This window comes from Trachurus trachurus, assembly GCF_905171665.1.
Source record: "Trachurus trachurus genome assembly, chromosome: 13".
NCBI lineage: Eukaryota > Metazoa > Chordata > Actinopteri > Carangiformes > Carangidae > Trachurus > Trachurus trachurus.
The window spans coordinates 17,872,849-17,890,675 of NC_139892.1; the positions used below are offsets into that span (position 1 = coordinate 17,872,849).

The 17,827-nt window shown below is 43.3% G+C and overlaps 1 protein-coding gene across 1 annotated transcript in view; it reads right to left on the reverse strand.

Moving 5' to 3' along the window:
• Positions 1–1,559: 1,559 nt before the first annotated feature.
• egfem1 (EGF-like and EMI domain containing 1) overlaps positions 1,560–17,827 on the reverse strand; it is a gene marked incomplete at both ends in the record, with an annotated part of 55,084 nt that continues 38,816 nt past the window's right edge. The window contains 20 exons of the mRNA XM_083985258.1: positions 1,560–1,639; positions 2,087–2,215; positions 2,333–2,461; positions 3,387–3,515; positions 3,684–3,812; positions 4,226–4,354; positions 5,961–6,089; positions 6,230–6,358; positions 6,778–6,909; positions 8,130–8,258; positions 8,462–8,590; positions 8,976–9,104; positions 9,221–9,349; positions 10,162–10,290; positions 11,039–11,167; positions 15,083–15,211; positions 15,573–15,704; positions 16,337–16,465; positions 16,690–16,821; positions 17,171–17,296. Coding sequence (XP_083841384.1) covers positions 1,560–1,639; positions 2,087–2,215; positions 2,333–2,461; positions 3,387–3,515; positions 3,684–3,812; positions 4,226–4,354; positions 5,961–6,089; positions 6,230–6,358; positions 6,778–6,909; positions 8,130–8,258; positions 8,462–8,590; positions 8,976–9,104; positions 9,221–9,349; positions 10,162–10,290; positions 11,039–11,167; positions 15,083–15,211; positions 15,573–15,704; positions 16,337–16,465; positions 16,690–16,821; positions 17,171–17,296 — 2,537 coding nt within the window. The remainder of the gene's footprint in view (positions 1,640–2,086; positions 2,216–2,332; positions 2,462–3,386; positions 3,516–3,683; positions 3,813–4,225; positions 4,355–5,960; positions 6,090–6,229; positions 6,359–6,777; positions 6,910–8,129; positions 8,259–8,461; positions 8,591–8,975; positions 9,105–9,220; positions 9,350–10,161; positions 10,291–11,038; positions 11,168–15,082; positions 15,212–15,572; positions 15,705–16,336; positions 16,466–16,689; positions 16,822–17,170; positions 17,297–17,827) is intronic.

The following is a 17,827-nucleotide window of genomic DNA, read 5'->3' on the forward strand; positions in this document are numbered from 1 at the left end:
CCCAAACTCTGCCTTAGCTGCCGATTCAATAAACACAAATCCGGAAGGAGAAAAAAAAAGTGCAATTGCATGCAAAACCCACAATCAAAGCCAATAAATGAAGAGTGTTTCTCAAGCTGGTAAATGAAGGGTGTTCCTGTCCTTATCAGAATGAAGAAATAACTTAAAGACAATATTTTTTCTAACAGAAATCTGTTAAAGAAAGGTGAATAAACGGATGAATAAGTTAACGTGAGGATGAGTCTGTTTAAAACTGAAAACATGAACCAGTGATGGGATTGAAGCAGTTTCACAAAGAACACAAAGCAAACATGTCTAAAAGTGAACTTTTATCAACAACAAATAAGAAACATGGAAGTGATAAGAATCCCTGTGAGTGACAGACACAGAGACATCTCACACATCTGCATCTGCTATTGTTATCCTGTGATATTTGTGTACATGTACAAGGTTAAAAAATGTTTTTCACATTGCCAATTTGACTTGTGTGATTATATAAAACTCCACTCACTACTCCAAACTCACCTGTGTGTGTGTACTGGCTTTAAATCTGACTTACAATCATGCCAATATGTAAGTAAAGCCTCCAGTGCATGCGCGCACACACACACACACACACACACACACACACACACACACACACACACACACACACACACACACACACACACACACACACATAAAGGACTTCTAGGTCATGTAGGAGACACCTTGTGAAATGAAACATCTTTTCATCCAGAGACATTCTGAACTTTAGGCAGAGTTGATGTCACTTTTTATTATTTAGTGTATTTAGTGCAGAAATTATTATTCAAATCAGAGTATTTTTTATACATGATAAAATATGTGTTGGGGTCATTTCTATTATGAAACATCCTCTGCTTTAACATTTATCACTTTTCTATTGGACCATATTTTCCTACTGCCGTCCCTTTATGTGTGGAAGTTGCCGTTTTATTTTTCAGAGTAAGTATATAAGTCACCCATATACATTTCTAAATCGGTTTTAGAGGCATTTAATTCTAACCAGAAATATGCCTGGCACTCTGTCACATTAACCATCAAGTTTTTTGTGGATATGCACGCACACACACACAAAAAAAAAAAAGTGATGTAAAGCGTCTCCAGTTACAAGAAAGTCTGTGCTTCAGTCACACGTCTTGTGCGAGCGACTGCCCTATAGAAAGAAACTGAGCTCTTAACAGCTCATTAGGCGTCGAACTGGAAAGCAAATGAACCACTTTCAATCAGGGATAGTAGCAGATGTGATGCAGGTATTTGTGTCTGTGCAGCCCTGGACTTTAAATCTTACACAATCCGGGCAGGGGAGGAGGGGAGGAGGGTTTAGAGTTTACGGTCCTTGGAGGGCCCCTCTCGTGCCAGGTTCACCGGTTGATTATCTTGAACTCCAGGTTCAATGATGTGGGTCTGGTTTCTGACAGCTGAGTACCACTTTCACAAAAACATAGCAATACCAACGCTCGCTGAGACGCTTCACACACGGCCTGGGCGCTGTGTGTGTTTGAATGTCCAGTCAGGAGTCTGCACCTCTGCTTGGGTTATGTGGTTTTGTTGCCTGCTCGTCTCTTTCTCTGGGACACGGAGAAGTTCAGCAGACCTGGGGTTTGGTGCAGCAGTGCTGAAAAGGAAGGAGGGAGGGAGGGAAAAAAGGCAAGAAGACATCAGCACTATTTGAAAATCAAAAGCAAATGTTCTGGGGTTTGCGGAGGAGAAGTAACTGGTGTGTAGTCTCCCGTGTGCTTGGCTTTGAGGAGGTAAAATGAAGACAGCCTCCAGCCCGGCTCCACGCTGGGTGCAGATTAAAATAACTGTCAGGAGACAGGAGCGGCTATTGAGGGAGACAGGGTGACACACAGAGTGATGGGGCTCAGCCTCTCACACTTCATGACACAGTATTTCACTAAAGCTGCTTCAGCTTTACAGCCTGTGACCCTGTGTGTGTGTGTGTGTGTGTCGGTGTGTGTGTGTCCATTTTGTTGTAGCTTGACAGCCCTGTGTGTGTGTGTGTGTGTGTGTGTACGTGTACGTGTGTGTGAATGGCAGTGGCAGCTTGCTGTAGGTTTACCTTCACTACAGGTGGGACCCAGCCAGGTGAGCGGGCACAGACATCGGCCAGTCAGCCCGTCACAGTGGGCGCCGTGGGAACACTGGCACGGCAGGGAGCAGCCGGGGCCAAAACGATCCCCACCGCAGTCTGAAAGAACGGAGAAGAAGAGAGGGGGGAGGAATTTGACTCTACTTGACAGAATTTCAACTCAACATTTTAACTTAAAACGTAAATGTCGTGTTCATAGTCGTGTCTTGTGCCTACTTTTTTCACATCTGCCTCCTGTCCTTCCTGGGGGACAGAGACACTGTCCAGTCGACGGGTCACACGGGGCCTCGCCAGCACAGTCACATGACTTCTCACAGCTCAGTCCGAAGCTGCCAGCTTCACAACCTGAAAACACACAGGTACACACACACACATGCAGCTGTACTGGTGTATAACATTTTCATTGCCTTCATGTGCCTACAAGGACGGTTCTTGTACTTAATGATGAACAATCATCAATTTATTGGTGAAGTTAACATCTTGACAGACAACATAACCACTAATTAACATGACACACTGTTCTTTATTACACACGGCTGTTATCCTTATATTTATCCAGTCACATAAAGAAAAGCAAACAGGACAATGTCCTAAAAGGTTCAATTTAGACCTGAAGCCCTCTACTTGTGGACATTACAATCTTCCACATGTGAAAATACAAGACCACACAATCACACGAGCAAAAACAGATACAGGTGCACATAGAAAACATTCACTCAACACAAGTGCATTTAGTGATAAGAAAATGTGCATAGATACTTTCTCACGCAGAGACTAAGACACTCACACACAGGCATACACTCAGATAGTGCCTGTGGCTGCCTACAGCTGCTCCACACTGCTCAGTCATATCTCCTGCTGGGACTGAAGTGGCCATTTAGGCGCTCACACTGCGGCTGAGAGCGCTGTGAGCAGGCAGGAGGGCACAGGGATGCAACAGGAACGCATTAAGCAGCCGGGAAACACCTGCCTCTCATCAAATAACCAGGCTGCCTGCCTGCCCACCTACCTACCGGCCTGTCCGTCTGCCTGCCAGAACACACTCACTACTTTTTTTTTCTTTCTTTTTTTTCCTCTTAGGAAATCTCTTATTCATTCATGCTCATATCTGCCCATGTACAACCACAGCTGGGAATCCAGGTGGCTGCTTTTTTTATGAGCACATGAATCAAAATAATAAATATGTATACAATACTTACCCAATGAAATATCTATTTTCAGTCTAAGTTCACATTTGATAATTCATGTTTAGATCCTCGTGTGTACTCACGTCTTTGGCATTGTGGTCCATAGTAGCCCGGTGGACACACACATTGGCCTGTCACATGGTCACACGTCTGACCCACCTTGCAGTCACAGGTGTGGGCACAGTTCACTCCAAAAAACCCTGTGGGGCATTCTGGGAGATAGAGTCAAGGTTTAAGCTACGTGTCAAAGCTGAATGATTGAAATTTGTATCAAGGTCAGACAAAGAAAAAAAAATCATATCTGTTTCAAAGTCTGAGTGAGACACCTAGTAACCTTATCACCAAGTTTCTCTTTGTGTTCTGAGTAGAGGGTTACATACTGTGTTGACAGGCGTGGCCGTAGTATCCAGCGGTGCAGCTGCAAGTGCCAGTGAAACGGTTGCAGGTCCCATTGTTGAAGCAGGGACAGTCATGGGCACAATCAAGCCCATACTTTCCCTGGGAACATGCTACACACACACACACACAGACACTGGATTGTAACTTTCCAATCAAGAAAACATTGGTACTTCTGATTATAAACAATATCAGTAGAAATCTCTACTGTCATATTAACTTCTGCCACTAAAAACAGAGTTAGATCATATAAGGATGATGGCACTTCATCAGGTACATAAGAGTGTGTCAATCTGCATTTTACACAATAAAAAAATAAAAAATTTGAACACGAATTGCACAAAAAGTGAGAAAATGTGGAGATACAAATGAGCCTTGAGAAGATGTTTTGCATGACTTGTCTGAGAAGGAGGAGAAAGTAAACTTCTTGTTGTTGTTTGTCAGAGTTTTGATTTCCCGTGAACAGAGCATGCTTTTGTTTGGTTCTCAGTGCGTTGTGTTGTGTCTGCTGCCCGTGGAGCTGTACCTGTGTCACAGTGCGGCCCGGTCCAGCCCAGTCCACACTTGCAGGATCCGTCGACAGGGTCGCACAGAGCCCTGTTCTGACAGCGGCACGTGTTCCTGCACTGCAGGCCGTAGCGCTCTCTGGGACACGCTGGAGACACGTTCAGAAAACATCAGAGCTCAGACGAGAGCTCCAGGCTCTTCTGGTCTGCTCAGCAATCACACCAACGGGTGTAACACACAGATAACACACAGAGCGCAGCAATGTGTCTATCTGTCTCTTACACACACACACACACACACACACACACACATTGCACACACAAGCCTGCACTAACCACATTCATGTTTATTTAAGCAACAGTTCATTACAGAGATGGCAAAGTAGTCTAATTTGGCGCTGATATAAAAGAATAATCATGTTTCTTCGGGTAATTTAGATTGGGAACACAATAAGCAAGCCGTCTTTGATTTCCCTGTTTATTTATTTGCTTCCTTGCCAAATCCAGCGACACGGAACACAGAGAATGAGCTACTTATAGGTTTCTGTAAACATTCAACAAGAGGAACTTAAGAAGTGGTATGTCCCAAGTACATGCAGGAGGCTAAAGAAGAGAACATTTAGCACAAGCAGTGCTGGAAAGCCCCGTTTGCAATCCAGCTGAATTGCTGATAAAGGGAGAGATTAAGAAAAACCCAGCTCTGCCTCCGTTTCCCGCGAAAAACAGCCCTGTGATCATCAGAGGCCTCACACTGAGGAAATGGAGAATTTGTTACTTAAATATACAGTGAGAGATGTTGAAAAATACACCCTCATCTTAGCGGTGGTTTCTCACTTTCCAGTTACGTCTCCTATTTCTGAAGAACTCATTAGGGCCAATGGTTCCCACTGATGCATGTCCGCCTCAGTGGTGACTCTCTGTATACTCAAGAGAATGGTAAGAGATAAAAGGCTGAATACAAACCATGTTTGATATCTACTGTATCTGAAAGCTCGGTGATGAATTGCCTCTTGTGATTGAACTGATACTCATTTATTCTTGCCCTAAAAAATAAACGATGTGTTGTCCTGTTTCTGTTTGTTTTTGTGCGACTTGTAGACTTTAAACCAAATTACCCAATTTGGGATGAATAAAGTTGTTCTAAGTCTAAGTCTAAAAAAGTGTCAGGGCCTTTTCTGCTTATTGCATAATACAAAGTAATGCACTTTCAGTGAAACGGTATTTATTTATTTATTTTTAACTTTTTAACTCATTTATTAAGTCCCAATCTTAATCATCTTAACTTGAGCAAAATGTTGCTTTTATATACTATATATCAGACTTTGATCAAACTGTGATAAAATGATTCAAACTGGCACCAATAAATACAAACAAAAGGGGAGGTGTGTCACAAGTCCCCAACATGAGCCATTTAATAATTAAAGCAGAAGTAAGCGGAGTATTTGTGTTAATATAAGTCTTAAATAGTTATATCTTCCGACGGCAATCAATTATATAGAGAAACACGGGTCCGTCAGTCACTCTGCTCTGCTGTAAGCCGAGGAGAAAACTTTCCTTGTATCCTGCAACCTTTATCCAATGAGGAGAGAGAACGGCATAAAGGGGTGGTCCACTCTGTGTGCAGCCAAGGGATGCGCGTGAATGTGGTGACGTAGGGACGAGGGCGGGGACTGCTAACTCCATCGGCTGACAAGAAGTTAGCCAAAACAACCGGATCGCTTACTTCTGCTTTAATGGCGTCATTTTTTTAATTACCTTGTTGGCAGGACTGTCCCATCCTGCCAGGAGCACACATACACCTCCCAGTTGTTGGGTGGCACTGCCCCCCTTCCCCACAGGAGCACAGCTTAGCGCAGTCCTTCCCATAGTATCCGCTTGGACAAGCTGCAGAAACAAACACGCCTTCAGCTCCAAATCACAAAAAGTTACGCCTGTGGGTTGGTGGTGGTGGACCAGGATCCCTTAAACACAAACTGAGATTCATGACTCAACTACAAACAGGTGCAACAGGTTTCTTGACTTACTTGAGCTGCAGTCAGCTCCAATGAAGCCTGGAGGACAGTAGCAAGTCCCAGTCCTGAAGTCACAGCGACCACCATTGATGCAGCTGCACCTGGACTTGCAGTTGGGCCCGAAAGTTCCTGCCCGACATCCTGGAGACAAACCATGAGGGAAAGAGGAGAAAAAGAGGAAGGAGTGTAAATGCCGTTAAGTGGTTTGTTTAAGTGTTTGATCCAGTTTTTTTGGGGTTCTCTATTATTCGACCTGCAGAGTAAAGGTGACAGGTTAGCACACGGGTGATATGCAAAATCGGAGTATTTTACAATCAGTTACAAATGTAAAATCAACAAACTGACATCATGGCAGTTGAACAAAAGGCCGTTGAAGTTCTGAGTGACTTTTATTTATGACTTAGATATGAATCTTTGACTTCAGTGGAAATCTACAAATATGTACCCTGCTCCCATTTCTCCCACCCAACTCTGTTTGACTTAAGGCATATTAGTACATGCCCAACATGAGTCCACAGCAGAGAGAGAGAGAAAGAGAAAAAAAAACTCTTTATACTCACGTAGCTCACACTTTGGACCGTGATAACCAGGTAAACAGCTGCATTTCCCCGTCACAGGATGGCACTGTTCCTGATCACCTGAACACTGGCACAGCTGGCTGCAGTTTTGCCCGAACATGCCGGCAGGACAGGCTAGGACAGTACATCCAGAGACATATCACACACTGGAGATCTTACACATTTAAAAAAAAAAAAAAAATTTGTAATGCATTTTTATTTTTTTTCCCATATGTGTGGTTTAATGTTGCATGTGAAGCTGCAGCATGATAGAAAATCACTGCATGGCGTTTAAACTACAGTTGACGGGGCCTTGCGCGCGCACGCACACACATCAGAAGTTTGTGGGAACAAATACGAATGGCGTTTCCCTTTCCTTCCTCAGATGTTCTCTGTGAACATACTGGGACATTCAGTATTGACTGGTAACAAAACCAACACTCCCAGCAACTTTCCCTGGTGCCTACAAAAACCCAGATGGACGCAAAGGGACATTCTTTCACACACTCCGGTCTGCATACATGCTTACACGCTCATCACAATAATGAATAGAGTCCGCAGACAATCAGTCATAGCGAACAAGATGAATCTGTGAACCGAACATGTTTACGGGTGAGACCGCAGCACTCGGCTACTCAGTCAGGCAGCAGCAGGCAGCGTGGGGGACAGATAAGAAAGGACTCCAGACTAAAGAGGCAATTACGGCGCTGTCATTATGCATGTCTGCCTTCCAAAAGCCCTTATCCGCCGCCGAGGAGACAAAAACAATGCCTTCTGTTTTACTTGGCAACCGGTGTGTAACATTTATCAGATGTCTGGGGAGTGTGTGAGGAGAGGAAGGGAGTAAGGGGGGGGTGGTGGTGGTAAGGAGTGATGAGGGGCTGAGTGGCGAAGCTAGTCGTATATAGTCCTAAAGGGTACGGTCTAAATAATGAAACATTAGCATAAAGTCCTGTGACAAGCGAGGCCTTGGTTCTGGAGTAGAGCGCATTTCCTGGAGTGGAATAAATGGTAATGTTTTCCAGGAGGACTATGAAAAAGAGGAAATTTTAATTAGTATTAACAGAAGGATTCTTGGTGATCACTTCAATCCCAGGATGCCTTTTTTTCCCTGCAGGGAGTTCGCCAAGGCACAAATGTCAACCAAATGGTTTTAAATGCGTGACAGTGATATTAGCCGTGTGCCAAGGTTTTTTCAATAAGTTCTACATTAAAGACATTTGTGAGATACAAAATTGCCACTATGAGTTTTTTAAGATGCCCCCTAGAAACCAGCTGCTGCTCACCTCACTATTAAAACAAGAAATCTTGATGTATCAGTCATAAAGTTTTGTTTTTATTCTTTTTATTCTCACTTTTCTCACAGCCAGGTCCTGTGAGCCCAGCTGGGCACCCACAACTCCCCGTCTCATGGTGACAGGACACCCCGGCCTGGCACTGACACCGCTTAGCACAGGAAGCGCCGTAGGACCCCGGGAGGCAGGCTGTGGAGTGGACACACACACACACACACACACACACACACACACACACACACACACACACACACACACACACACACACACACACACACACACACACACACACACACACACACACACACACACACAGTCGGTTTACTCTCAAGTTCAAAGCCTACACTGTTGCCAGATTCATTCACTTGCAATTTCCTTGGTCCTATACTCACGTTTGTCACACCTGGCTCCTCTCCAGCCTGGCTCACACTCACAGCGGCCCGTCACATGGTGGCAACTGGAGCTATGGACGCAGTCACACCTCTGCTCACAGCCGTCTCCAAAGAATCCCTTAGAACAGGCTTCAGACAAAACACACAAGCATTCCTGTTCAGCAACATTAGAGCCTGAAAGCAAAGTTAAAAAAAAAAAATTCTGGGGGTTTTTGTGCTTATTTACCCAAGGCTAATTGCACAAATTGTTTTGACACAGCAAGTTTTATGACTCCAGGAGAAAGTAAACCTTCAATTTTGTTTTGCCACCGCACCACTGAAATGTTAAAAAGGCTTCACTTCTCCAAGTTGTTCAGGACACGACAGTGGCAACAGGCGGAAACAGCTGGATGACAGGTTATCTTTAAATCTCTTTGTGAAACCTTATTCCAACTGTGTAACATGTCCGACGACAATCAATAAAAACTGATGATGCTGTAATACAACAGAGGTGATGTGAAGTTCAGGGAGTCACCTGACTGACAGAGCTCTCCTGTCCATCCGGGTCGACACACACATCTCCCTGACACCTTGTCACATCTCCCTCCATTTTCACAGCTGCAGGCCTGAGTGCAGTTCTCTCCATAATGTCCTTCCTCACACTCTGGGAGAGATGGAATGAAAAGTTCAGATCGGAGGTACAGTAGATTTTACAAGACAATGTATCTCACAGGTGCAGCGAGTAGCTGGAGGGAAGTTAGGATGGAAGGCCTCTCTCACCTAACTCGCAGGCGGCTCCAGTCCAGCCGGCCGGACAGGAGCACTGACCAGTCGCGCTGTCACAGGAGCCACCGTTCTGACACAGACACTGTCCAGAGCAATGTTCCCCATATTGTCCTGCAGGACAGGCTTAAAACACACACATAACACACCGACATTTAAATGAATGCGGTCTAAGATGAGTAAGTAATGAAGACACACATTTTTGACTTCAGAACTACTGAGCCCAAGTCTCACGTCTACATATTTTTCATAATGAGAAATAAGAGAGCAAAAAGTGAGCTGAAGGAGGGAAGCAGATCTGGACCCTGAGATTGTTTTTTTAAAACCAGTTAAATATACCAGAATCAGATGCGTCAGGAGAATTAAAAGTTGGCAAATAAGGAAGAAGCAACCCCAGCGTCTGAATATTAAAATACACAGATCAGCCATATGTGATTTCTTTTAATGAGGCGATTGAGCCAAGAAGCCGTTAGAAATAACTGAAACTACAAATCACATTTCAAATCAAACTAACTAATGATTCAGAGTGAACTCTCAAAAGAGGCCACAGATACACACCAATCAGCCACAACAATAAATGTGTGTGTTCATGTGTGAGATCATCCTCAGTAAGATGGGGGATTCACAGGGAGGAGCAGATTTCTGACATGCTGATGGAGTAGTGTGTTCTAAGGACCATACAGGGGTTGTTTGCAAGATAACAAACATGGCCAAGTTTGCAATTGTGCAACTCAAGTTTCCGTTTGGCTACTTTTTTTGAATTTCTGATGCATTTACTTGTAAGTTCCGGTAATCAACTTTTTTCTTTATCAGGGATCTGAAAGAAACAGACTAAGGATGAAACCCCACTGCGAGGGTCCTGTAAGAAAAACAGCAGCAAATATTTGGAGAGCTTTATTCATTGTCCGTGCTGTGGAAGTGAGTGATGAGCTACTCACGCAGTTGGCAGCTGACTCCGGTCCACCCGGCCGCGCAGCTGCATCGCCCGCTGACGTGGTCACACCTGGCTCCGTTCTGACACTCACAGGTCTGACTGCACTGTTCTCCAAAATGACCCTGCGGGCACTCTGCCCACACAAACCACACACACACACACAAACACACATTATAGCATAATACAGCACACATACACATGCACACACACATAAAACACCGTTCAGCATTACCTAAAATGAATTGCAGCTACATGCGCTGAGAATGTATAAGGGGCATTTTTGGGGCATTAGGGTTTTCAGCACACATATTGTAAACTTCTTAATGATCAAAGTCCTCGATGACATTTAGAGTCTAAGAAAGAGGAAAATGCGCTAATGACAGAGATGCATCATTAAGTCATGCTAGTGGCTTTCTGCTGACTCTGGCTCTGGTAGTTAGGACCACAAAATGGCTGTGGCAAGAGGAAAGTCTTGAATAAGACTGCAGAATGACAGACTAAGAACTTTAGTGGGCATTTCATTGGATTCATTAAAACAACGGCATGAAATCCTCAAGAAACTTTAGCATGAGAACACTGATTGGTTAGCTACTAAAAGACTCTTCCAAGTTATGTTCTCCCTTTCCTAATGTTGATCACTATAAACACGTGGGTGCATTTATCCAGAATAGACCTCAATTAAAGCGTGTATGCCAGAGGGCACGCTCGTCCTCCCTCCTTTCTCCACCCTTACCCATCCCTAAAAAAAGTAATCGGCAATGTCTCATTATAGAGATAATTGTTCGCAAACACATCATAGTTGTGTTTAAGGAGAGGATGTCGTGATGGGCTGCAGTGAGGGCCTCCCTCACACCCCGTTTTAATGATGTGGCTTCCATTACCCAGAATGCAGTGTGGTCCTGCCCAGCCGGCGGTGCATAGGCAGGCTCCTGTGATGTGGTGGCAGCGGGCACCGTTCCTGCACTCGCACATCTGGCCACAGTCAAGACCGTAAAAGCCGTCCGGGCACACTGTGGGCCAAGATAAAACATCCGACTGGTTAGAACTGGCAGCTTCACAGAAGAGGAGAGGAAAAGGTTTAGATGCCAACTTTTTTTTATTTTATATATATATTATTCAGTTCTTTCTCTTCCCTTCCCCATCTCTTGCTCTCCTCTCCTCCTCTTACTTTCCCTCTCTGTCTTACCACCTACTGAAAATACCAATATCAAATTGCAGTACCACGCTGCGGCTGTTCATTTGCAGAGCGTCTGCGTTCGTTAAGTGAGCTCATGTCCCACATGTGTGGTGGATCTGGGCCACATCAAAGTCGACGGCGGCTCGGAGGCTGTTCCCTTTTGGGGGTAGAGGGGGCACAGAGAGCCGGTAATTAGAGCACCTGCTGAGTCCACAGGCCCCACCAATAGACTGCAAAACAAAGCCAGGTTACTGTGCCCCCCTGACACACACACACACACACACACACGAACACACCTACAGTACTGCTGCCGATGCAAGGAGATGCCAGTGTTAGAGTCTGTTTCCCATTCTCAAGGAGAGCCAGAGAGATTGTTTAAGTGTGTGTAGAGTCAATTGACACTCAGAGAGTTTGGTAAACATGGTGCCTCCTATCCACAAGAGCTGAGCCAGAGGCTGCGGGATGAATGAGGCTTTCCACTACTGGGATGTAAATATTGTCTGTAAGCATGACTCCACCAGAGCAGGAAAGAATGACTCTGTTTATTCACGGCCTATTTTTGATCGCTCAATTTGTCACCGAAGAGATCACAGCCTAACTCAAGCATGATAGTCGTATTTTGCAAAACAAAAAAAAAGCTCTGGTTCCATTCCGGCCTTTATTTATAGGAACGCTGCCTCTGACGCTGCCAGAGTTTGACTGATTGACTGACAGCTGTTGTGGACATTTCTCTCTTCGAGTGCCCTCTTCTGTTTTCTATGTGTGTGAAAATCGCAGCCTGGTGAGGGATTTTGGGTGTCTATCCCAACGACCTCAGAGGCCAGCAGTTTTTTTTTTTTTTCATTTAATTTATATACACTACTACGTCCTCGATCTATAAGCAGCTGTCTGTGTTACCAAAGGAAAACACACACTACAGAAATGTGGAGCTTGGTGGTTTTATGTCTTCTAAATGCCACAGTGCTGTACTCAGGGTGTTCCCCTGCAGTTTATGCATCATACCCTCCTTCTCCTGCTCCAATTGATGATGCTGTCCACTCCTACTTTTTCTGCCTCAGGGCCTCAAATTGGGAAAAGTATCTTTCCTGCTCAGCAGTTTCTGGCACGGCCATCGCCTTGTTCCCACGCTGACAGTATGACGTCTTTGCCTGCCTCTGTAGTGGTTAGGCCTAGATGTTATTAAAGCTAGCCCACTGAGGATGCTGTCATTTTAACCCAGCTGTACATTAGGTCTGTGGTGTTACTGTAGCAAAAATCATGGGTTTATTGTCTGTTGTTTATTATTATGATAGCCGTTTCTGACACCATAGCAACAAGCTGTTCTCTCTGTCCCGCGGGAAAATGTTTCAGGAATGTCACTCTAATCATGATATCATTTATTTACTAACGCAATGCGTCGCCGATGTTAAAATATGAACATGAACATAAAACATCTCAGATGAGTGATGTTCCCTTTTAATGGAATTATTCAATCCTCCAGGCGCAGTAATCAGTTCAACATGTTAGAGCACATTTCTTTCTTTCCAAATGCAGCAGATAAAGTTTACGGCAGTACACACACTGTATATGTTCAGGGAATATACTGCCACATCTGACTGGCAAGGTTTATTATTTGTTTATGCCAGCAGGGGGCGACTGGTTTCCATATTAACCGCAGAGCATCAATCTGTCATCTGATATTAGCACAGCTAGTGTTTGTAAATGTCGACTCTTCCCTCTGAGTCTTTGTTTATAGGTAGGCACAGACGATTCGGCCCAACACACACACGCACACACTGTGCCATCGCTGAAAGACTCCATCTCTACACTAAATGAGCTCTTTAAGACAGGAGGATTATTTCCAGATCCCTGGTTGTGTAAGAGCCACTGCTGTCAGCCCATAAAGCAGGTCCAGGGACCACACAGCCGGGGAGAGCAGACCACAGAAATAGAGCGGATAGAGAGAACATAGAATAGGACTTCCTGGTGCTATTCAGGGTCTATACACCCAGAAAGGTCAACACAACAACAACAACAAAACAACCCGGTTTTGTTCAACAATGACGCGGATGTTCAATAGCAGTCAAACCAGAGTCCTTTACACTGCGCCCAAATGAACTGTTTTGATGTAAACATCAAAGCTGCAGAGCAGAACCAGAGCACCAACCACATTAACTGAAGAAGTGGCACAGTGTGCGGGACCGTTGTCAGCACAATGCCTCATTTTTATCCAACAAAACTTGACTGAAATGTTTAGCGTCAGCCTCGGTGACACATGAACGCTCGGCGCAACAATGCTTTTACCGTAGTAACAAGCTGTCAGGGTCTTGCAGTACCTGTTATTTTCATGAATAGTGAGATATAAGCCAGAGTTTGGATGAATATCACCCACGTTGGAGCAAACAACCAAAAGGAAAAATCATCTCTTTCCATTTTAATTCTGTGAAACAGATGAACTGGAGAGATCTGGTCCTTCTCACAGCGCAGGCCTCTTCCTGAATTCTGGTGAAGGAAGAGGCCCAGCAGAAGACTGAGAAACTGGACACCTCTGTTTGAGGGGAAAAAGGCCTTCAGAAAACAGAATCTGGTCAGAGCGATAGCCCTATTTCCACAGCGACGTCCAATCAGAGCGTCGTCGACGTCTGAGGCCATTAGACTGTTATGACTAGGGATGTGAAGCTCTGTTCTAGTGTGACATGGCCATGATTTACGATGCCCCACGCACCATGGAGGTGGTATGAATTTCTGGCCCTGGTAGCACACTTACAGTAAATCTTACACTTTGTAATAACATGAGGCCACTTTGAGTCAAAAGACTATAATCAAGAACAAATCTATTACATTGCTAAGACTCTGAGACTGCTGGCATGTCTTGCAGTTCAGGACAAATATCATAATGATGAGATGAATATTAGTTACATGACGAGATTGCTATGGCAGGATGGCTATGAAATACAGTGCATCTATCCCAGAATGACTAATACAAATTATATCTTGGGACTGGTGTGGTTTTAAAGTGGTTTTGCTTATGACATTACATGGACAATCGGATGATTCATTGAATCTGTGTGATGATTCACTAAAACTTGGAAGAGATGAAAAGCTTAGAAAACCATCCTGCAGCGCCCTCTAGTGTGGTAAAGGTGAAAGACATGGTAGAGATAATCACCTGTGACAAAAAGGAGCAGTGAACCATCGACATGTGGTCACACTCTATTTTCTACCTCATACGACAAAGAAAGCCAAAATCCTCAGGACTCAGGGGGATGTTTTGAAATTACATTAAAAAAATTAACTGTTTATCAGAGTGGTTGCTGGTCATTTTTCTGTTTGTCAACCTGATAAATTAAACACCTAAAAAAAAGAAAAATCCAAATGAAATGTAAAAGATTTTACTCAAGTTGGATGGGGTCATCTGTGAAAAGCTTTTATAAAGTAATTTACTGTAAGGAAAGTATGTTTGCTTTATATTCATGTGAGTTCAGTATGTGTAGGTAGGAATATGTGTCCTAAAGATTTTCTGAGAAAATTAGTTAATATTATACTATATATATATATATACTACAACTACTCCAAAGTATATCCACAGGTACATTAATAATAACCTTGTTACTGGTGAGTTCTGTTAAAAAAAGAAAGTACCAAGGGGACCAATATGAACTGCGCAAAGTTTGCAATTCTCAACAGTTTTGGAGACATTTAGGAGGGTTAATATGACCCAAAACACAAAGGTTAGTTAGTGTTAGTCCTTTATCATTATAAATATTACCTTTTTCACAGAAAGTGCCGGCATATCCAGGGGAACATGTGCAGGCTCCACTTACATGGTCACAATGGGCTCCATTTTGACACTGGCACTGCTGGACACAGCCTGGGCCATAAGTGCCATTTACACAAACTGTGAGTGGCAGGCAGAGTGCAGAAAAAAACACAGAAAAAAGTATAGTAAGGAGTTTGATCTTTAATAATCTTAATCCTTTAAACATTTAAAATCCTCAGTTTCTAACCAAAGTGCATACCCACTCTGACTGTCTCCATAATTGAACGAGGTTCACATAATGAATTCAAATCTCCAATACACATTACATTCTAAACCACAGGATAAAATGCTACTGAAATCAAATGTGTAATGACAAAACAAGATATCAGAAAATGTATTTTTACCATTGTAGAAGAACTCAAATGCTGCTATACCTGTAATCACCCCTTGGTGGCAGCAGTCACTAACTATATTTTTTTAAACTAATGTGAGAACTTACTCTTTTCACAGAGATCTCCGGTGAAGCCAGTCTCACACACACACTGACCAGTGACAGGGTCGCAGCCCACGGAGCCGTCTTGGCACTGGCACTTACTGATGCAGCCTTGGCCCCAGTAACCAGATTCACATGCTATAGAGGGTGTGTTGCAGTTAGGTACATAAACTGAAATTAAGCAATATATACAGCTCTGGAAAAAAATAAGAGACCACTTTCACAAATGTTTCTTAAAAGCATCTCTACATGTATGACAGTCATTCTTTTCTTTTCTTTTTTAAATACCAACACAAACACAACTCATTCTACTTAATGAGACACTGATGAGGTCATCACCTGAACCACATCTGGTTTTATAGGAAGATTATAAAAAACACTGTTGGGATTAAACATTGACATTATCCCACAAAAACTGATTCATAAACTCTTCCTGAGTTAAAATATTCTTGCTGTGTTGTTTAGGAATAAATATGAACATGTTTTCTATGCATTATTATTATTCAAGGTCTGAAAAGACTTGATTATTTTGTTATTTCGACTAGTTCAGTCATTTAAAAGTCATAAATTTATCTAAAAAAAAAAAAAAAAAAAAATTAGCCAATAAAAATGTTGTCAGTAGTTGATAGACTAAAACAAAAAAAATGTAATCTAATTTTACTCAAACACATCTGATCATTTTGGGAGTGGTCTCTTAATTTTTTCCAGAGCTGTATATTTTTATTTTTTCTTAAAAAAACAGACAAAAAAAAGACAGTTCCAGTACTTACATGTTGCACAGTCATGACCAGTTTTGCCAGGAGGGCATATGCAGTGTCCAGTCTGTGGGTCACATCTGGTATCAGGGTGGCAGGAACAAAGCAAAAGGCAGTCTGGTCCATGGTACCCCGGGGGACACTCTGCACACAGCACACATCCACAGGAAACATTTTTAAACACAATCCAAATATTCCGCACATCTGACTAGAGAAATGATAACATCTGGACTCATTCAAAACTGTTTAATTAATGTCATTATTTGAGACATTTCCATGGGAATGATTAAAACAGTCATAAAAAGAAAACAAATCTGATTGAATTTCTTTTATTTTCAGGCTTTAATCTCAGTACAGTGTAAACTCACCCTCTTGGCAGAGGTTTCCAGTGAAGCCTGGTTTACAGTCACAGCCTCCACTCAGCTTGTTGCAGGAGCCTCTGTTCTCACAGGGAGGGCAAGATGACTGGCACTTTAACCCCCAGAATCCATCAGGGCAGTCTGGGGAGCATCAAGTGTCATTGAGATTAAGTCAGCAGTAAGCCACTTATGTTAGTTATTTCACCGTAACGCCTTAATGCCACTTATGCTTAAATCATTTGGGATAGAGATGTATTAAGTGGGCAACTGAAAGGGGTGAAATCTGTCACTAAGCCAGGAAGCTTCAATGCAAAGTGCAAAGAACTCAAACACTGTGGTTGTTCAGTAGGCTGAAAATAATTCTGCAAGCCTGTAGTGTCAGTTCACACCACCCCTCAATACATTTTCTTCCCCCTATAACCTGTAACATGATCACGGCCAAACTGTCCCAAAACTAATATTAAAGGAAAGCATAATTGGATAAATGTACCTTCCTGACAGGAGTGTCCTGTCGTCCCTGGAGGACAGATGCATTGTCCAGTTATGGGATCACAAGGACTTCCTCCACAGTCGCAGACCATCTGACAGTTTTCTCCGTAGGTCCCAGCTTTGCACACTTGCAACAGACAATAAAAAAATAAAAAGAATAAAACATAGAAAGCAGAGTTAGAAAACACAAGGGGCAGGGTGTAGCACAAGAGAAAACATCAGACAGGACTACACAACAAGGAGAAAACTGCATGTGTGAAGCTTTAGAAACACTCAGTTATTTCTGTTTATTTATTCAGTCCTTGCCAGTAGCCCCTGCAGTAGTAACTGAAGTAAATTGCCCCCATCATAACCTGGCCTGCAACTGAAACAAAGTACAAGCCAAAAGATGTGGATTTTTTTTTCCTATATTTGGCGTTGACAATCTCAGCAAGCCCAGGTCTGGACTGTGCATTAGTGCTGACATACTGTAACTCTGCTCTGTTGCCTTGGTCAACTCCGCAGAGACTCCCAGTCATGTTTTTACCAGAAGCTCCTGAACAATATTCAGTATCGCTTCGGATCACAACACAGAGAGTTGAACTTCCATTCAACCAGCAGAGTAAACAGTCAGAGAGACACCCTGCAGTGGAAGGACACTCATATTCTTTGAGTTGTA